The sequence below is a fragment of the Macrobrachium rosenbergii genome, chromosome 19 (assembly GCF_040412425.1).
Source record: "Macrobrachium rosenbergii isolate ZJJX-2024 chromosome 19, ASM4041242v1, whole genome shotgun sequence".
Lineage (NCBI taxonomy): Eukaryota > Metazoa > Arthropoda > Malacostraca > Decapoda > Palaemonidae > Macrobrachium > Macrobrachium rosenbergii.
The window spans coordinates 20374747-20390242 of record NC_089759.1 but is presented as its reverse complement, the minus strand read 5'-3'; the positions used below and the strand labels follow the sequence as shown (position 1 = coordinate 20390242).

The 15496-nt window shown below is 38.1% G+C and overlaps 1 protein-coding gene across 4 annotated transcripts in view; it reads right to left on the bottom strand.

Annotated features, from left to right (window-relative positions):
• Positions 1 to 6175: 6175 nt before the first annotated feature.
• Positions 6176 to 15496, bottom strand: part of LOC136848693 (uncharacterized) — a 29813-nt gene continuing 20492 nt past the window's right edge. For 2 of the 4 annotated variants that reach the window (XM_067121195.1, XM_067121196.1), the window contains exon 5: positions 6176 to 10244. In XM_067121195.1, the coding sequence (XP_066977296.1) occupies positions 10092 to 10244 (153 nt within the window). In that variant the 3' untranslated portion in view covers positions 6176 to 10091. The remainder of the gene's footprint in view (positions 10245 to 15496) is intronic. The other 2 variants (XR_010856098.1, XR_010856097.1) reach the window with 2 other exon arrangements.

The window sequence follows — 15496 nt, the reverse complement described above, 5'->3', positions numbered from 1 at the left end:
CTGGTGAATTCCCATTCCTACTCCCGTCTCAAAACTGCTTCACTGCCAACCTGGAACTCTCTGTTCAGGGCTTGCCATACCACTAACAACGTCGACTGTGACAGGCAGAGGAGATGGAGTTTGTACTGGAAGTGCTGGTGAGGGAGCCAGGATTAAGGTAGACGGTTCTCTGGAGACTGGCGTAGGTTTCTTCCTCCAACTTTTTCTGTATTTTTCCCATCGAGAGGACAGCCATGACCCACACTCTCCACAGGTGAACATTCTTGTCCCCTACATGTAATACAAAATGAATGGGGTTGACAGTCACAGAAGGCATGAATTTCCAACATGGTTTGTCCTTGTCTGTGCAATGGCATAATTTGTGCTTCCCGTTCTCTTCCATGGTAGCAGGAAGAATGGGGACTCATTCACTCACGGTCTCGCCACACTAAGAACTCAACTTGTAAGTCTCAAGCCTGTACTTACATCTCCCCACACTTGGTAAAAATATCTCTATACTCAAAAAAATTTTTTTACGTTCAGTAGAACTCAACAATGGATTTCCTTTCTTTGCCTCAAGGGGGACTAGGTGCGTGACCATGTTCCTGTGGGCACTACACTAGTACTTATCCCCAGTTAATATTCATGAAAAAACAATGCTCATAAATATTATATACTTGTTGTCACCCCCTGAATATGTTTCATAATAACGCTCGACTGAACCACTACACCTGATCAAGTGACTGAAAAAGCGGGCATGACTGAACCACCACAGCTCAGTTTTTTAACCATGTTCAATCGCACTCCTGTGACAAAGGCTTTCTTCTCTCACAAAAAATTATGTGAAAATCCACCACAGAACTGATGTGCAGTCGTTAACGGCATGTATTACTTAATAATGGGGAATTATAAATATCCCCAAAAATGCACAAATAGAGACTAAAATGCTTCAGCACTGCATCGCGAGACGTCCGCATGCTAGCTCACATAAGAACACAATGGAGGTCAGCCTATGGGCATCCCAGAGGGGTGGAGGTAAAGGTTTTGTTTTGAGACTAGTCTAGAAACAGCAGAGCATAGCGAAGCGCAAGGAATACTCCACGCAGTATATGAAAATGTAGGGAGTATTCCTATAAGAACAACCATCAATTTGACTGTATTGTATGTACTGTACTTCAAATACACATATGCACACCATTTTGTAGTTAATGTACTACTGATATGCAGCTGTAAACTTAGTATATTTATGCATAACATTGTAAACTTTAAGACATATACCATTCTGACATGCATACCAACACATGAATACGATTAGTCCCTTAAACAAAAGATTTTAGTTACTACAATTATAATAAGAGAAATTTTAGCATTTTTTATATTAAGGTAGAATATCTCAGCAAATTTAATACACCAGTTTATATTTTAAATACATTTTTCAGAGAACAAATTTACAAATCTTACAAAAGATTAAAGTTGTTCAATTGGGTAATTAAGATGTCCATGAGTATAAGGAAATCCCACCCACTCACATGGTGAACCCTCACTTTTTCCTTTGGCTACAGAGGCAAAGTGTTGCTGGTGGGATTATGTATGTAATATGTACAGATTTGTTTAATCTAGAAAACACTTGTGTAGGGGCATGTTCCACAATAAATAAAAAGACAAGCGTGACCTCAAGTCCATCGTGGAAGAAAACATTAGCCTATCTGACCCAAAGGGCACTGCCTGCCAGTGTCCCTGGCTAGTGAACCAATCAGGAGCTTCCATCCACTGGCAACACTCCTCCCAATAACCTCCCCCCACAACCCATTCTCCAATACACTCACACTGGGAGGGTGTAACCATCACTGTTTGGGAGGCGGCTTAGCACATGCACAATAATCCCATAGCAACGCTGGCCCCCTATATATATATACATATATATAATATACTGTTACTCAGACCGCTTGTCTCAAGATTTGTCTTGCCAGTGTAGAGGATGATCACTGGGCTGGTTGAAACATCAAAAGGAATACCTTTAAAACACTTGAAGGAATACCCGAGGTATAATCCCCAAAATACATCTGCTGAAAAATGCTGTTTAATTCTACAGGATTATTCCATACAATTCAGTTGTATAAAGAATAATAACTGTTGTACACAAGCTGCTTATGTATTTCTCTACCAAAGTATGAACATTGGTCAATTACTGTCCAATATTAACTTAGAAGACAAAAGAATTATTTGGGAAATTAAGAAGACTCACTATAAAGTTAACTTGAATGATGCAGCCCTCCTACTCAACACGATATGTTCAAGTATTATTAAGCAGTTAACAAAAATACCTAGCTAGAATACTTAACATTTAATGGGTTGGTCCATTTTATAGGTGAATTTAACATGTTGCCATAAGAGATGATAATTGCTACATCCAACGGAGTAAGGGACCTCAATACTTAAAACATAGGAGTGCAAAATTGGGAAGAAAGGTACAGAAAGCACCCATTTTTTGGTGGGGACACAGAATTATTAATAAACAGTATAACCGGGCCACTGAGTTACCTGGATTGTGAAGCAAGGTGAAGAATAGCAGCATCCTTGACTTGAGTGGAAAAAGGTTACTCTACACAGCAAAGCATGGGCATTTACAAATAAAATTATTTTATCATGATTACATCCTAAAATTCTTGACTGAAATACAGTGGGAAGATATTTTAAAATGAGGGAGTTGCAGAGATATGGCATCCACATACTGAAAAACAAATATCCAGAAAACTGATATGATCTGGATATGTAATAAGTAGTGAGCATTTTGCCAGTAGTCATAAACAAGGAAATGGCAAAATGAAGACCAGTTGGAAGGTTCAAAATAAATCATGGAGAAAGGGCGTAGATAAAGACCTAAACCAGATATGAATTCAGGCAGAAAGAGTAAAAGATGAGTTATTTCATGATCAACCCTATAAAGCAAAAATCTTATGTAAAAATGTTAATGACAAATTGTTAATGATAAAATAGACCAAAAAACTGTTCATCTAAAATTATTGTAATCACCTCTACCTACTAGGAGAGACAAATAGGGGATGATGCACTAAAGACATACTCCCTCCTGTAACATTATACTGTATATTAAACTACAACATTCAGCACTAAGCTATACTTGGTTTGCCCAACTGATTAGTATCCTTTATAGGGGGTCTCAAAATATAAATAAAAAAAGTTTGTATTGTCTTCCTTTTCATCACCAATCTTACATCATTGAACGTTTAATGACAACTGAACATACTCAGTCTATATCAAAAGCTTTACGGTACATTAAGATTGGCTAAACCAATTCTCTGTAAGGAAACATATCAAGAGGACTGAACATGGGATTTGACCTTATTAAAATCTAATTCTTTTAACCTGTTTTTCTGGGAATATTCCCTTGAAATTTTCTAAAATGGAACTGAGTACTCTGAAATCTAGAAATAATACTGTATTTGCATAAGAGTGAGAGAAGCATCAAGTCAAAATCTAATAAATCACTGCAACATGGAGTGCAGCATTACATACTATTTACATAAATGTGCTCAAAATTTCTCTCAATAGTATTTACAAGTAGATCAAAACAAATAAAAAATACATGAAATTAATTGGACATGAATGCTCACAAACTTCCAGTAAGCAAATACTATGCCCATCAGGAAACAAAATATAATTCTCATACAATATTTTGAAATAGCACTGTAATATTTTACAGAAAACACAGTATCCACTATACATAGATATACACAACCTCTCGGTTTCTTGATGAGTGCCAGAATATTTACAGTTTTTATTTACATATTATGACGAAGTACTCTCTAGAAATAAATATAACCTATACAGTAGAGTGGACTCCCGTATTCGCAGGGGTTAGGTACCACAACCCCCCATGAATGCCGAAAATCCGTGATATATTGGAACCCCTTTAAAAACGCTTATAACTGTGTATTTTAATAGCTGGAACACCAAATACCCCTCTAAAAATGCTTATAACTGTCTACTTTCATGTTATTTTTGTGACTAAAAACATTTAATATGATGAAAAATGTATTTAGTCACAAAAACAACATTTTCCCAGCCCGAGAAGAACCCTAAAAGAGTTCAGAGGTCTGGTTAAACAAATCATTTATAACTAACTAACTAACAAAAACAACATGAAAATACAGAAAAAAGTGAATATTTTTTTTACGAAAACATCCGCGAGTTATCAAATTTTCTGCGATTTACTGAAAAATGCATAACAGAAAAATCTGCGAATAACTGAATCCATGATTGCTGAAACACGAATAAGTGGGGGTCCACTGTACTGAACACAAAAAAAAAAAAAAAAAAAAAAAAAAAAAAAAAAAAACTAATTTTTTTGATTTTACATTAACTAAAAATAGAAAAAGACTACAATATTGATAAACATTTGCATGTATGTCTTTTATGACCAGATGTAGCTGAGGCTTAAGCACTGTCAAAATGTAAAAAAAAAAATTCTTTACCTAGTAGTTAAAACACAAGAGGTCTCTCCATTCTCTTGTCTCATGCACTTTCTGCCGTACTTCCCAATGGTGTTAAGTCCTAATCAATGAACTTTTCTTAGATTTTCTGAGCCTTCCTACTGGTCTTCATTCTGCTACTTTCTTATCTACTACTTTTCTAACTGACTTTCATATCTACTACTTTTCTAACTGTTCCTTCTTCCCCCTTCACCACAGGACAAAACCATCTCAATTTTTTAAATCTCCATCTATATTTCTACCAATAAGCCTTATATCTATCCACTACTCAATCATAAAATGGCCTTCCCTGCTACACTCTCGCCATGAATCTTATTATAAAATAGTTTAATGAGACAACTGGGTCACATTTCTACTCTCACAGACCTTACCAAAGGATATGCTTTTAAATGGCAGGTGAAAATATGGGCAAGGCACATTAAAGAACCTGGGCAGCTAATTTGGAAGAGACAAAAGAGAATGAATGAAAAGTAAAACGCACAAAGCGCAGACGTTGTGGCTTAAAGGATGCTGTAGGCAGCCTTTAATACCATCTACAATGTGCCATACAATGTACATTATAATTGGTACCCCTATGAGGACCAAGAATCGTAGCATAGTGTACTACAGGTCTCCCACATGTGGGAAGTAAAAGTCTAAGGAAGACTGACTGAAATAAGGACAGCTAAGTGGGAAGAAACCAAAGACCATGGAGACCAGAGGGATCCTGCAAAGAACCTTTAGTAGTGCAAACAAGATTTCCACTATCATTGTTAGGGCCTGAATGTTTCAATTTAGTGCATAATAGTAAAGACTCATGATTTCCAGTACAAATGCCTTTAACTATAAAAGTGAAAAAAAGTTTCCTAGCAATGCTAAGGATGCTGAAGCTTGTTTTAAAGAAGCTTCATTGTTACATTAATGCTAAACTTTTTTGTAATTGGTTTCAAGTGTTCAGTTCTTATACTATTGTAACCATAAAGTGCAATGCTCACTTGTAGGAGGTTTAGTCTGCAGTCTTAACTTTATTTGCTTATGCTATACAGTTATGTCCTGTTTGACTTTCAACTTCTTTTTACTGTTATTTTTACAATATGGGTATTCTATGGAGCTTGTTACTAAAGTCAATGGTCTTTTATCTTATTCTGTAACAATTCATGCACATTTAAGAGAAAACAAAAATCCCTAAAATATATACTTTCTTTGGGTCAAACAAAAATAATGTATTTTGGAATGTTTACATAAACACTTACTGTATGCACCACAAGATTATAAGAAAATAGTGGCACTACATATATCTCAAACCACATAAAAAAGGCACAATAACATGAATGAAATCATAACTCAGAGAAAAAGATGAAGCAAGAATATGTTAAAATAAAAACAAACTTTGGGTACTGCTTAAAATGACAAATTTTTCTAGTAATTTGTATTTTTTCCTAACATACAAACCTGAGGTCTTTACATATGGGATTTACTTTCAGCACAAGATGGAACTGACCATTTTAACTTAAAACACAGTGGTTAATGGTAGTTGGCTACCGATGGCAGGGGACTAAGCCCTGCCATCCAGTCGGTAAGCATTCACTTTACCTTTTGGGCTAGGTAGCAGCATGAGGGGTGGTTAGAGGTGGGCCATGTATGTAGACCTCAGGTTTGTGTTAGGAAAAATACAAATTACTTTAAAAATTTATTTGTTCCTACACATATACAAACCCTCAGTCTTTACATATGGGAGACTTACCCCTTGGTGGGAGGATTCTGAGCAAATCTCTGAACTGACTGGTAGTTCACCTGACCTGGGGTCTCTCTTCCTGGTCAACTGCCAGACTTCTGGGCCTTTCGAATTGATTTGAAGAAAGGCTTGAATTAACCCATATTGTTGGGGACAATAAAGCAGAAGATAACCAACGGGTTTGTTAACTGTCTGTCCCTCTCTCCACTTGCTAGAGCGAGGGTAGGACTTGCATCTATTAGTCCAACTGAGTAGATAAGAGATAGGATACTCAGTCATCTAGAACACCTGCATGCAGGCCTGTCCAGCACATGACAGCTTGTTAATCATACCTCTGCCCACTGGGAGAGGAGAGGTAAAAAGAGAAAGGTAGGAGGCCAGTCACACACACACACACACACACACACACACACACACACACACACACACACACACACACACACACACTCTCTCTCTCTCTCTCTCTCTCTCTCTCTCTCTCTCTCTCTCTCTCTCTCTCTCTCTTTGGCAGCCATACAGTACACCTTAGGCGAGTTGCCACCTGTCCCAAGGGGAGCTGGGTGAGCTACATAACTGCTGAGCAGTCACCACAGAACCCAAGGAAAAAGTCCAAGGATCTGTGGACAACATCCCAAAGGTAAAAAGGAGGTGAATGTGGTCTGTCGTAATGCAATAAGATCCATACCACATCTCCAGATGGGCATTTTCTGATTCTGATGCCTTTTATTAAGGAGTGGGAAGAGGAAGCCTAAGCTGTACAAGGTTACACAAGTATTATTAAACTATAATCATGAAGCTACTGTTGTTCACATGATGGCCATCATACGACAGACAGGAAGATTGTGGAAACCAAAAATGTATTACCCACTGAGAATAAAATTTGTTTGAACTTTATCCTTAAACAAAAATTGCAACATACTGCATTAGCATGTGAACACCATTCAAAAACAGATAAAACTGATATATGTAGAAATGAAAGGATTATCTGCTGCATTGCTGCTTTATCTTTTATCTTTGAATAAGTTTGTTTTTTCCCGCCTGACTGTCAAACCACTCCTACCAATCACTGAAGAGCATCACCTTTTGGTTAACCCCTTGACAGATCTAAAAATTTGACTTAAATAGTATGGGCAAATACTTTAGAATAGTGGCACCTCAACTTAATATGACAGCTCATGGACCTGCCCCTTCCATTAAGTAATGAGACTTACTATGCAACAAAGACTGGCACATAGCCTACACATCAGAGTACCTTACAGTCAACTTACATAGCTCATGGTGTAGAGCAACTCTATATATAAAGTTATCAATTGCCTATCCTCATTAGTAGTTTGTAATTATCATTCAATTTAAAATATTATTTTACTTACCATTTGGTTTCAAAGACCTATACCTGCCAATGAATTGCTTCTAAAAATAAGTGTACATACCTGTGCCTACTTACAAGATATGTAAAATACTTACACAAAACTCATACAATATAAACAAAACTTTGTTTTTAAGACAGTAACCCCAAAGTCTTTACATGACAACAAAATTGACAGAGAAAGTGCATAGTTTACCATTACTAGAAATGTGCAACTAACTCACTGTACTGTACTGCGTACAATACAGTGCTATATTGCATTAAATAAACGTCCATAAAAAATACCATATGGAGAGACAGTGTGAGAGAGTAGGGGTGGGGTGGGGGTGGGTGGTTGCAAGTTACAGTAAGTGCATATCAGTTCTCAGTGATGAATATGTGCATACACTCACACACAAATTCACAGACTAAAAAACAAATGACGGAAGCACAACAGTGGGCCATTACAGGTCACATATCCTGGATACAAAGGACCCATGCACACAGGTTCAAACAGGAAAGTGTCAGTCATGTGCATTCATTCACAGTCCAATACCTCTAGCATACTTACTGGATTGCTCCAGTAAGTATGAGAGGTCATTCACTTTGACAAGTTCAGTCCTACTGTAATTACTGGATTACTCCTATAAATTACAAAATACTTGTATTATTTTCATTGGACTCTGATGTCCCTGATAAATAACGGAATCAGGTATTCTGAGACCTATTCAAGTTGAGGTGCCGCTTAAATAATTTTTTGAACTTTTGAAACAATTATTTAGACATTTTTTCATGGGAAATTATGAATGTAGGTACTCTGATACAACCTTTGCTCTCAACCTTAATTACTTTCTACCATTAACTTTTCAACACCTCCTCAGAGCTCTTCCAATCTTGCTATCTAAATTCCATCATTTTACCTTCCATTAATTTTCATATTTAAAAAAAAAAATCCTTTGAACCAGCCTTATGAGTTTAAAATATGACTGTAGTCTTGGTAATTTGTTTTATAATAATTCAGCAGAGGCCTTCTATCTTTTTACTTATGTTCCTGTGTTGTATATAATAGAAGAAATAGTCAAGGGTAATTCTAAAGAGAAATAGTATGATATAAACAAATACCCTAAACTCTATCCTTTTTTCCTTTGTTTGAATTTGGAACTGCTCACTTATGACACTATAAGCATTTATAAAAAAAAAATTCAAAATGTGACCACAACATTTAAATGTTCAAGCACAAAGATATTCATTCATCTGTGCTAACAAGGGGTCATTGCAAAATCCTGAGGCTAATGTTAAATATCATTAAAACACTGATCTAATGGGCACTGAAGTCCTGACATATATTCCCAGAACCTCCAAAATAATTCAGCATCCTTGGCTATTCTATATCTTACGCTTCCATTCAATCAGTTCCCTCCTTTTGGAATCTTGAAACTACAAGTAGCCTAAATCACAGTAACACTGATCAGAAAAGAGTATAGCTGAAAAAGAAAGAAAGCTAATGAAAACCTACAGTATAACTAGGTTCATTTTTTTATGATTAAATTAGACTAAGTAACAGCCCAACCTTGGCTAATACTTTGTTTTATAAAATCAATAAAATTCAAAACTATACTAAGAATATATATAAAAATCTCCACAACTACAACAAAATCCTAAATTACACATAAGTGGATTAAAATATTCCACACTACTGCAAAATAATTCATTACATTATGAAACAGCTTTAGAGTTCTAAAAAATATTTAGGATTTCCTGTAAGTTTCAACTACCTGCCATCCTTACTGTGCTACCTATATTGCCCATATCACCAAAATGCTTTGATAAACTTTAACACAAGAATAAAGATACAGTATATAAAGTACACTGAAATAATTCACTGTAGTACTCTTCATCCCATAAACATAAAAATCCAAACGTTCCAACAACAACAAAGATTTAATTTTAATTTTAATGCAGAAATATCTACTGTAATGAAAACTTGAAGTCCAGACCATGTTAAATCAGCTCTCTTATCTTGCCTGTATGTCAAACACAGGTAATAAATGTGCTTATGATATATCAAAGATATTTTCCATTTACCTGAAAAACAAAAACATGGACATGTAATGAATGGGACAGTGCCACTCTTGACTCATGACCATAAATTTTATTCATTCTCCAAAAGGAGAACTTACATTCACTCTTTGTTTTACTAATTTCAAAACAATTACATCTGACTATATTTCTAAACCTGCAAAGGTCTGAGCTGACTTCTCTGCAGTGTATGTGTCTGCAGTGTATGTGAGTGAGCAGAACTTGGGGAGAATTTGGTGTGTCATAACAGGACCTAAGTTCAAATTATCATTAACAGCTTCAACACTTACCACTTTTTCAAAGTTAATGGAAATACTTCACCGATAAACACACGACGGGTATTCTTGTCAATATATATAGAAGGTCTTTCTGCAGGAAAGTTGCCATTTACTTATTGTGGACAGAGATTATAAATCAGGAAAACCCACACTTGTAAAAATTCATACACGGAGTTAACAACTGGTCAAGGCACAAACAAACGGCCATTCCATTTATATATGCTCTTGAACTTCTCAAACAACTTTTTGCTATCAATCTGCTCTTGCTCCACAACATTCTGTGATACCGAGAGATCTTGGTCTGGCAGTCCCATATAAAATTTGTTGATGACACTAACCTGCAAAAATAAATTTATTAAAACATCAAAGGATTCCACATTTTGTGTCTAAAGATTACTCTTAATAAAATGATCCATTTTAAAAAGGACATGGAGCAATAAAACTAAAATTAACCAAATTAAATATTTCTTTGCATTACTGAAAAATAATTCAGTTTAGATTAAAAAAAACTTGCCTTACCTCCAGAAACAAGAGTACAATAATGGCATATTACTCTGGCATGCACCTGACTAGAAGGCTTTATTTATACACAATGAAAAATTAATTTTATACTGCATGGCACATGGTATATTCCAATTTCTTAACATCTAATGATTCAATGTGATTTAATATTGTTGGTTGGAATAAACCATAAAAAGTATTTTTCATTTTATGCTTTATTCATTCAACTAGCTGACCAACCTGGCATTGCTCAATAAAACACTGAATGACAACCGATAAACTCTCTCTCTCTCTCTTCCTTTCCTGTTAAAATAGTTGCTTCAATTACATTGCCCAACATTTCTGACATTTTATATTTCATACCTTCTCACCACCACTCCTATTGGGGCTGAACTTGGACTTAAAAAGCATCAGGTGTGTGACTATTCATCTCAGCAACCTCAAAAACTATGGATTAGACGCTAATATCTGTGATTTTTTACATTTTATTTTAGATTAAAAACATTTTTGACATTTTATATTTCATCCCTTCTAACCCCCCATTACTATTGGGGGCTGAACTTGTAATTAAGGGCATCAGGAGTGTGACCATTCATTTCAGCGACCTCATAAAGTATGGATCAGACACTAATATCTGTCATTTTTGGTTAATTTTACACGTCTCCCACCCCCACCCCTTTGGTGCCAGTGATGTCTCATTCCCCCAACCAGTATTTTTTTCAGATAGTAAGTCACATGCATACCAAAATGAGGTATGATAAATGCATTAGATTTGTAACCTTGTCATGCAAAAAAAAAAAAATTTTAACATACTTTTATTAAAATGCACTAAAAAGTACAAAATAATTATTTGAGACACACCAGGATTTTCTTAAAATCAATTGTCTACAAAATAAAAGTGTGGTTGCCAAATATGTAAGGAAATGCTACAAGAAATAAATAAATATATTTCTTTTCTTGTAGCAATTCCTTCAATGTTTGGCACCCATGCTTTTATTTTTGCAGACAAGATTAATTGTAAGAAAATCCTGGTCTGTCTCAAAAACTTATTTTGTACTTTTTTTAGCGCATTTTAATAAAAGCATGTTTTAATTTTTTTTATATTTTCTTATTTTATACTTTCCAGTTTTGACAGAAATTTCACCAATTTTGATTATGACTAAAAACAAAAACTGACCGTGATATCCTGTCGAGCCAAAGAAGGTATGAAAAATCTGAAGATTTTCATACAAATCCTGAGATACTGGGAGAGGTCACTATAGGGTATGTAAGGGTCACTGCTGACCTACTGATCATGTAAGGTTGTATTGTCACCAGGATTGAGTAACAATGCAAAATTTCAAGTCCATCGGACGAAGGGAACAGGTCGAAAATTAAGTTACAAGGTTTGACCCAAACAGACAGACAGACACAAGTCAAGTTAAATAAGAGCATGTAAAAAATCTGAAGATTTTCATACAAATCCTGAGATAATGGGAAAGATCACTGTAGGGTCAGTAGAGGACACTGCTGACCTACTGATCATGTAAGGTTGCACTGTCACTGGGATTAAGTAACCATGCAAAATTTCAAGTCCATCGGACAAAGGAATAGTTCGAAAACTGAGTTACAAGTTTTGACCCAAAATGATAGACAGACAGATGCACAAGTGCTGAAAATCATCTTGTGAGGCAGAAAGTTGATATAAAAAAAGCTAATGCAGCCCATGAAAGAGGATCTTTTGCTTTAAAAAATGTGTTCATTAATCTATACACAGAGTTGACTGGGTGAAAAAGCGTCAATGCAGTGGCTCAACGAGAGGAAATTTCAGAGATCATAAGTGTACACTGCCTAAAGAGTAACCTTTTAAAAGTGAAAGCGTCACTCTTTGTTCATCTGGCAATCATGGAACAAACATATATTCTACTTCAAAATGACACTAAACTCAGTACAGTATCACAGAATCAATAGTATTTATTTTTTACAGAGAGCATAAAAATATTTCTCTTGTTCTAGGACAGACAAAAGTTGCATAAGCCTAGTGTCTGAACAGGTAAAATGGCATAATCTTCAGACAATATTTAAAGAGATGTTCTAACTATAATTATGAAATGCTACCCAGTGCACCTAGTTATGAACTAGCCTATCTTTTCTTCCTATTTAGGGTTACTTCTCTTAACTGTTTGAAAAATGACAAATTTTTAAAGTAATTTGTACTTTTCCTAACTATACAAACCTGAAGTCTTTACATAAGGAATATGCTTCAGCACAGCTGGAAACAGCCGTTTAACTTTTAAACAAGGTTGTTAGGTAGTTAACTACTGTCTGGCTGGTGGGAGTCCTGCCCACCCAGACAGTATGCATTCACTTTGTCTTTCTGCCTAGGTATCAGAATGAGGGGTGGCATGATGTGGGCATTTAACTGTAAAGACCTCAGGTTTGTATAGTCAGGAAAAATACAAATTACTTTTAAAAACTCATTTCTTACTACACAAAATAAAAACCATTGGTCATTACATAAGGAAGACTTACTTCCTTGGAGGGAGGAATCTAAGTAAGTCTCTGCCACAACCGAAAATCGGCGATAATAGCGCCAATCCTCGGTTATCGGTGCTGGTATCTGGTTATCGGCGGCAATAACTGGGCATCAGTGCCGCTGTTAACTGAGGATCGGCGCCGATAACCGGAGATCAGCGCCGATAATAGGGAATCGGCGTCGAAAATCCGGTTATCATCGTCGCTAGACAAGCACTGTAAAACCAGATCACCGATAATCGAGGCCACCAATAACAGGGGACTGCCTGTATTGATATACTGTATAACAGAATTAACTCGATTGTGAAACTCACCTGCATCAGTGCCAGTTCCAGTATGTGACGGCGCTCTACCTACCCTCTGCATACAGGGAGAGGAAGGTTGAAGAAAGAGAAAGGGGTGGGGGGGAGGGGAGGCCAGTCACTCTCTCTCACATACACACACAAACACACACATTCTCTTTTGCTCTTTTGCAACAGAACACCTTAGGCAAAATGCTACCTGTCCTCTTAGAGGAGCTGGGTAAGCTACACAACTTGTTGAGCAGCCACCACAGGACCCAAGGAAGTGTCCAAGGGCTTATGAGCAATGTCCCAAAGGTAGAAGGAAGTGAAGGTGGTCTGAGGATCCAACAGATTCTTCCTGAATGCGAGGGACGGACCAATGCCCGACTCCATGAGCTCTCACTCGAAACATACTGGTGTCCTCTCCAGATGCAGAGTATGCCCGTTTGATTGTTTTGCGAAGCCAGAGAGAGACAGTATTCTTGGACACCTCTTTCTTGGCCGAGCCAGTACTAACAGAGTCGTCGACACTCGGGCCGGAGATGTAGAGTCCTCTTAAGATAGTACCACAGCAGTCTAACAGGACAGAGTAGCATCTCATCTGGATCATTAGCAACAAAGTCTTCGAATGAGGGGATTGTAAAGGGCTTGAATCTGGCGTCAGGGACCAATGGATTCTGAGTCTTCACTATGAAATCCAGGACGAAATTGAGCATAACTGATCCCCATCCCCGAGTGTTTAACGTTGAAGGAAAGTTCATGAAGTTCACCCACTCTCTTCACCAATGCCAGGGCAAGCAAGAAGATGGTCTTGAGGGTCAGATCCCTGTCTGATGGCTCTTGTAAAGGCTTGTACAGTGCAAGAGTCAGGCTCCTATGAACTAGAGTCACACCCTACTCAGGGGGCCTGAGTTCCCTGGGAGGGCAAGAACTTTTGAAGCTTTTTATTAGCAGAGAAATCCCCAGTGAAGAGGAGATATCCGCACCTTCCAGGCATAGGACTAGGCCCAGGGCGGCCCTATAGCCCTTTACAGCTGAGTTAGTTGATTATAAATGATTTGTTTAACCAGACCTCTGAAACCTTTTAGGGTTTTACAGCTGAGACAGAGAGAAACTTCTCTCAGCTAAGAAAGACTAGGAAGTCATCCGCTACCTGCTGAATAGTGGCTCCCCTCCATGACACCAACCACAGAAGACTGCCCATTTTCCCTAGTACACAGCTGCAGAAGACTGACAGAGGTATCCAGACATCTCCGTTGCTGTGCGGCGAGAGATACTGGATAGTTTCCAGCTGTGAAGTGCAAGAGACCCTACTGACTGGTGGTACTGTTCTTCGTGCGATCTGTTCTCCCTGAAGAGAACCTCGGCAGAACACCCAGATCCTTTCTTGACCACTTGGGCATACATCCGAGTTGATCTGAAGACCGAACCCGGAATGTAAGCCTTCATGGTTGGGCTATATTGGGATGTGGCATCCCAATAGTCAATTCTTCTATCTGATTCACACTTCCCAGTATAACCCCAGGAGGTTGAGGGGACAGGTGAGAGGGATTGAGCACTCTTTCCTGTCTTGTCAGAGGCCGAAGCCCTGGCAGGAGAAGAAAGCTGTGGATGATTACCAACCCGCAGTGGCAATGGCTGCATGGATCTAGGAGAGCGACTCCGAGCATGCTATCCTAAGGAACGCAAACGCACACGAGGGCTGTCGCTGAGTGAGTGGGCCCATTTACACGACCATAAACTCAGGTTGACTGGAGAAGAACGATCATGTACTCTTCCTCCGCTGGTAGGAGGTGAGGAGGTGGTAGCAGACGACGACGAAGACAACACCTTGCGACTCCTCTTCTTCGACTTCTTTCGCAACATCTTCTTCAAGAGAGTGTGGAGGAGCTGATACCCGACGGAAGAGGGAGCAGCAGGCACAGCAGAAGAATGGGCTACCACAGGGTAGACCATAGCAGGAGTGTGCAGAGACGTATGGTCAACAACAGCAGGGGACATAAGAGTTGGAGCATGAGTTGTGACACTTGTAGATGTCTTCGCCATTGCAGTCATTGTAACAGTCTTTGTGGCTGTTACAGTCGCACGAGTCACTGGGGGCATCACAGTAGGACGGGAAGTCCTCAGGTAATTCAGCAAGCCCTGCACCGAGGGAACACCCAAGAAGCCCAGAGAGACCCAAGTCTCCTGGAGTTCCTTGGTCTTTCCTGAGGAAGGAAAAGTCGGGTTGGGGCGGTAGTCGGGATGAGGCAGTAGTCTCCGTTTGCACTGAGGGGGATTCCTCCCCTTCT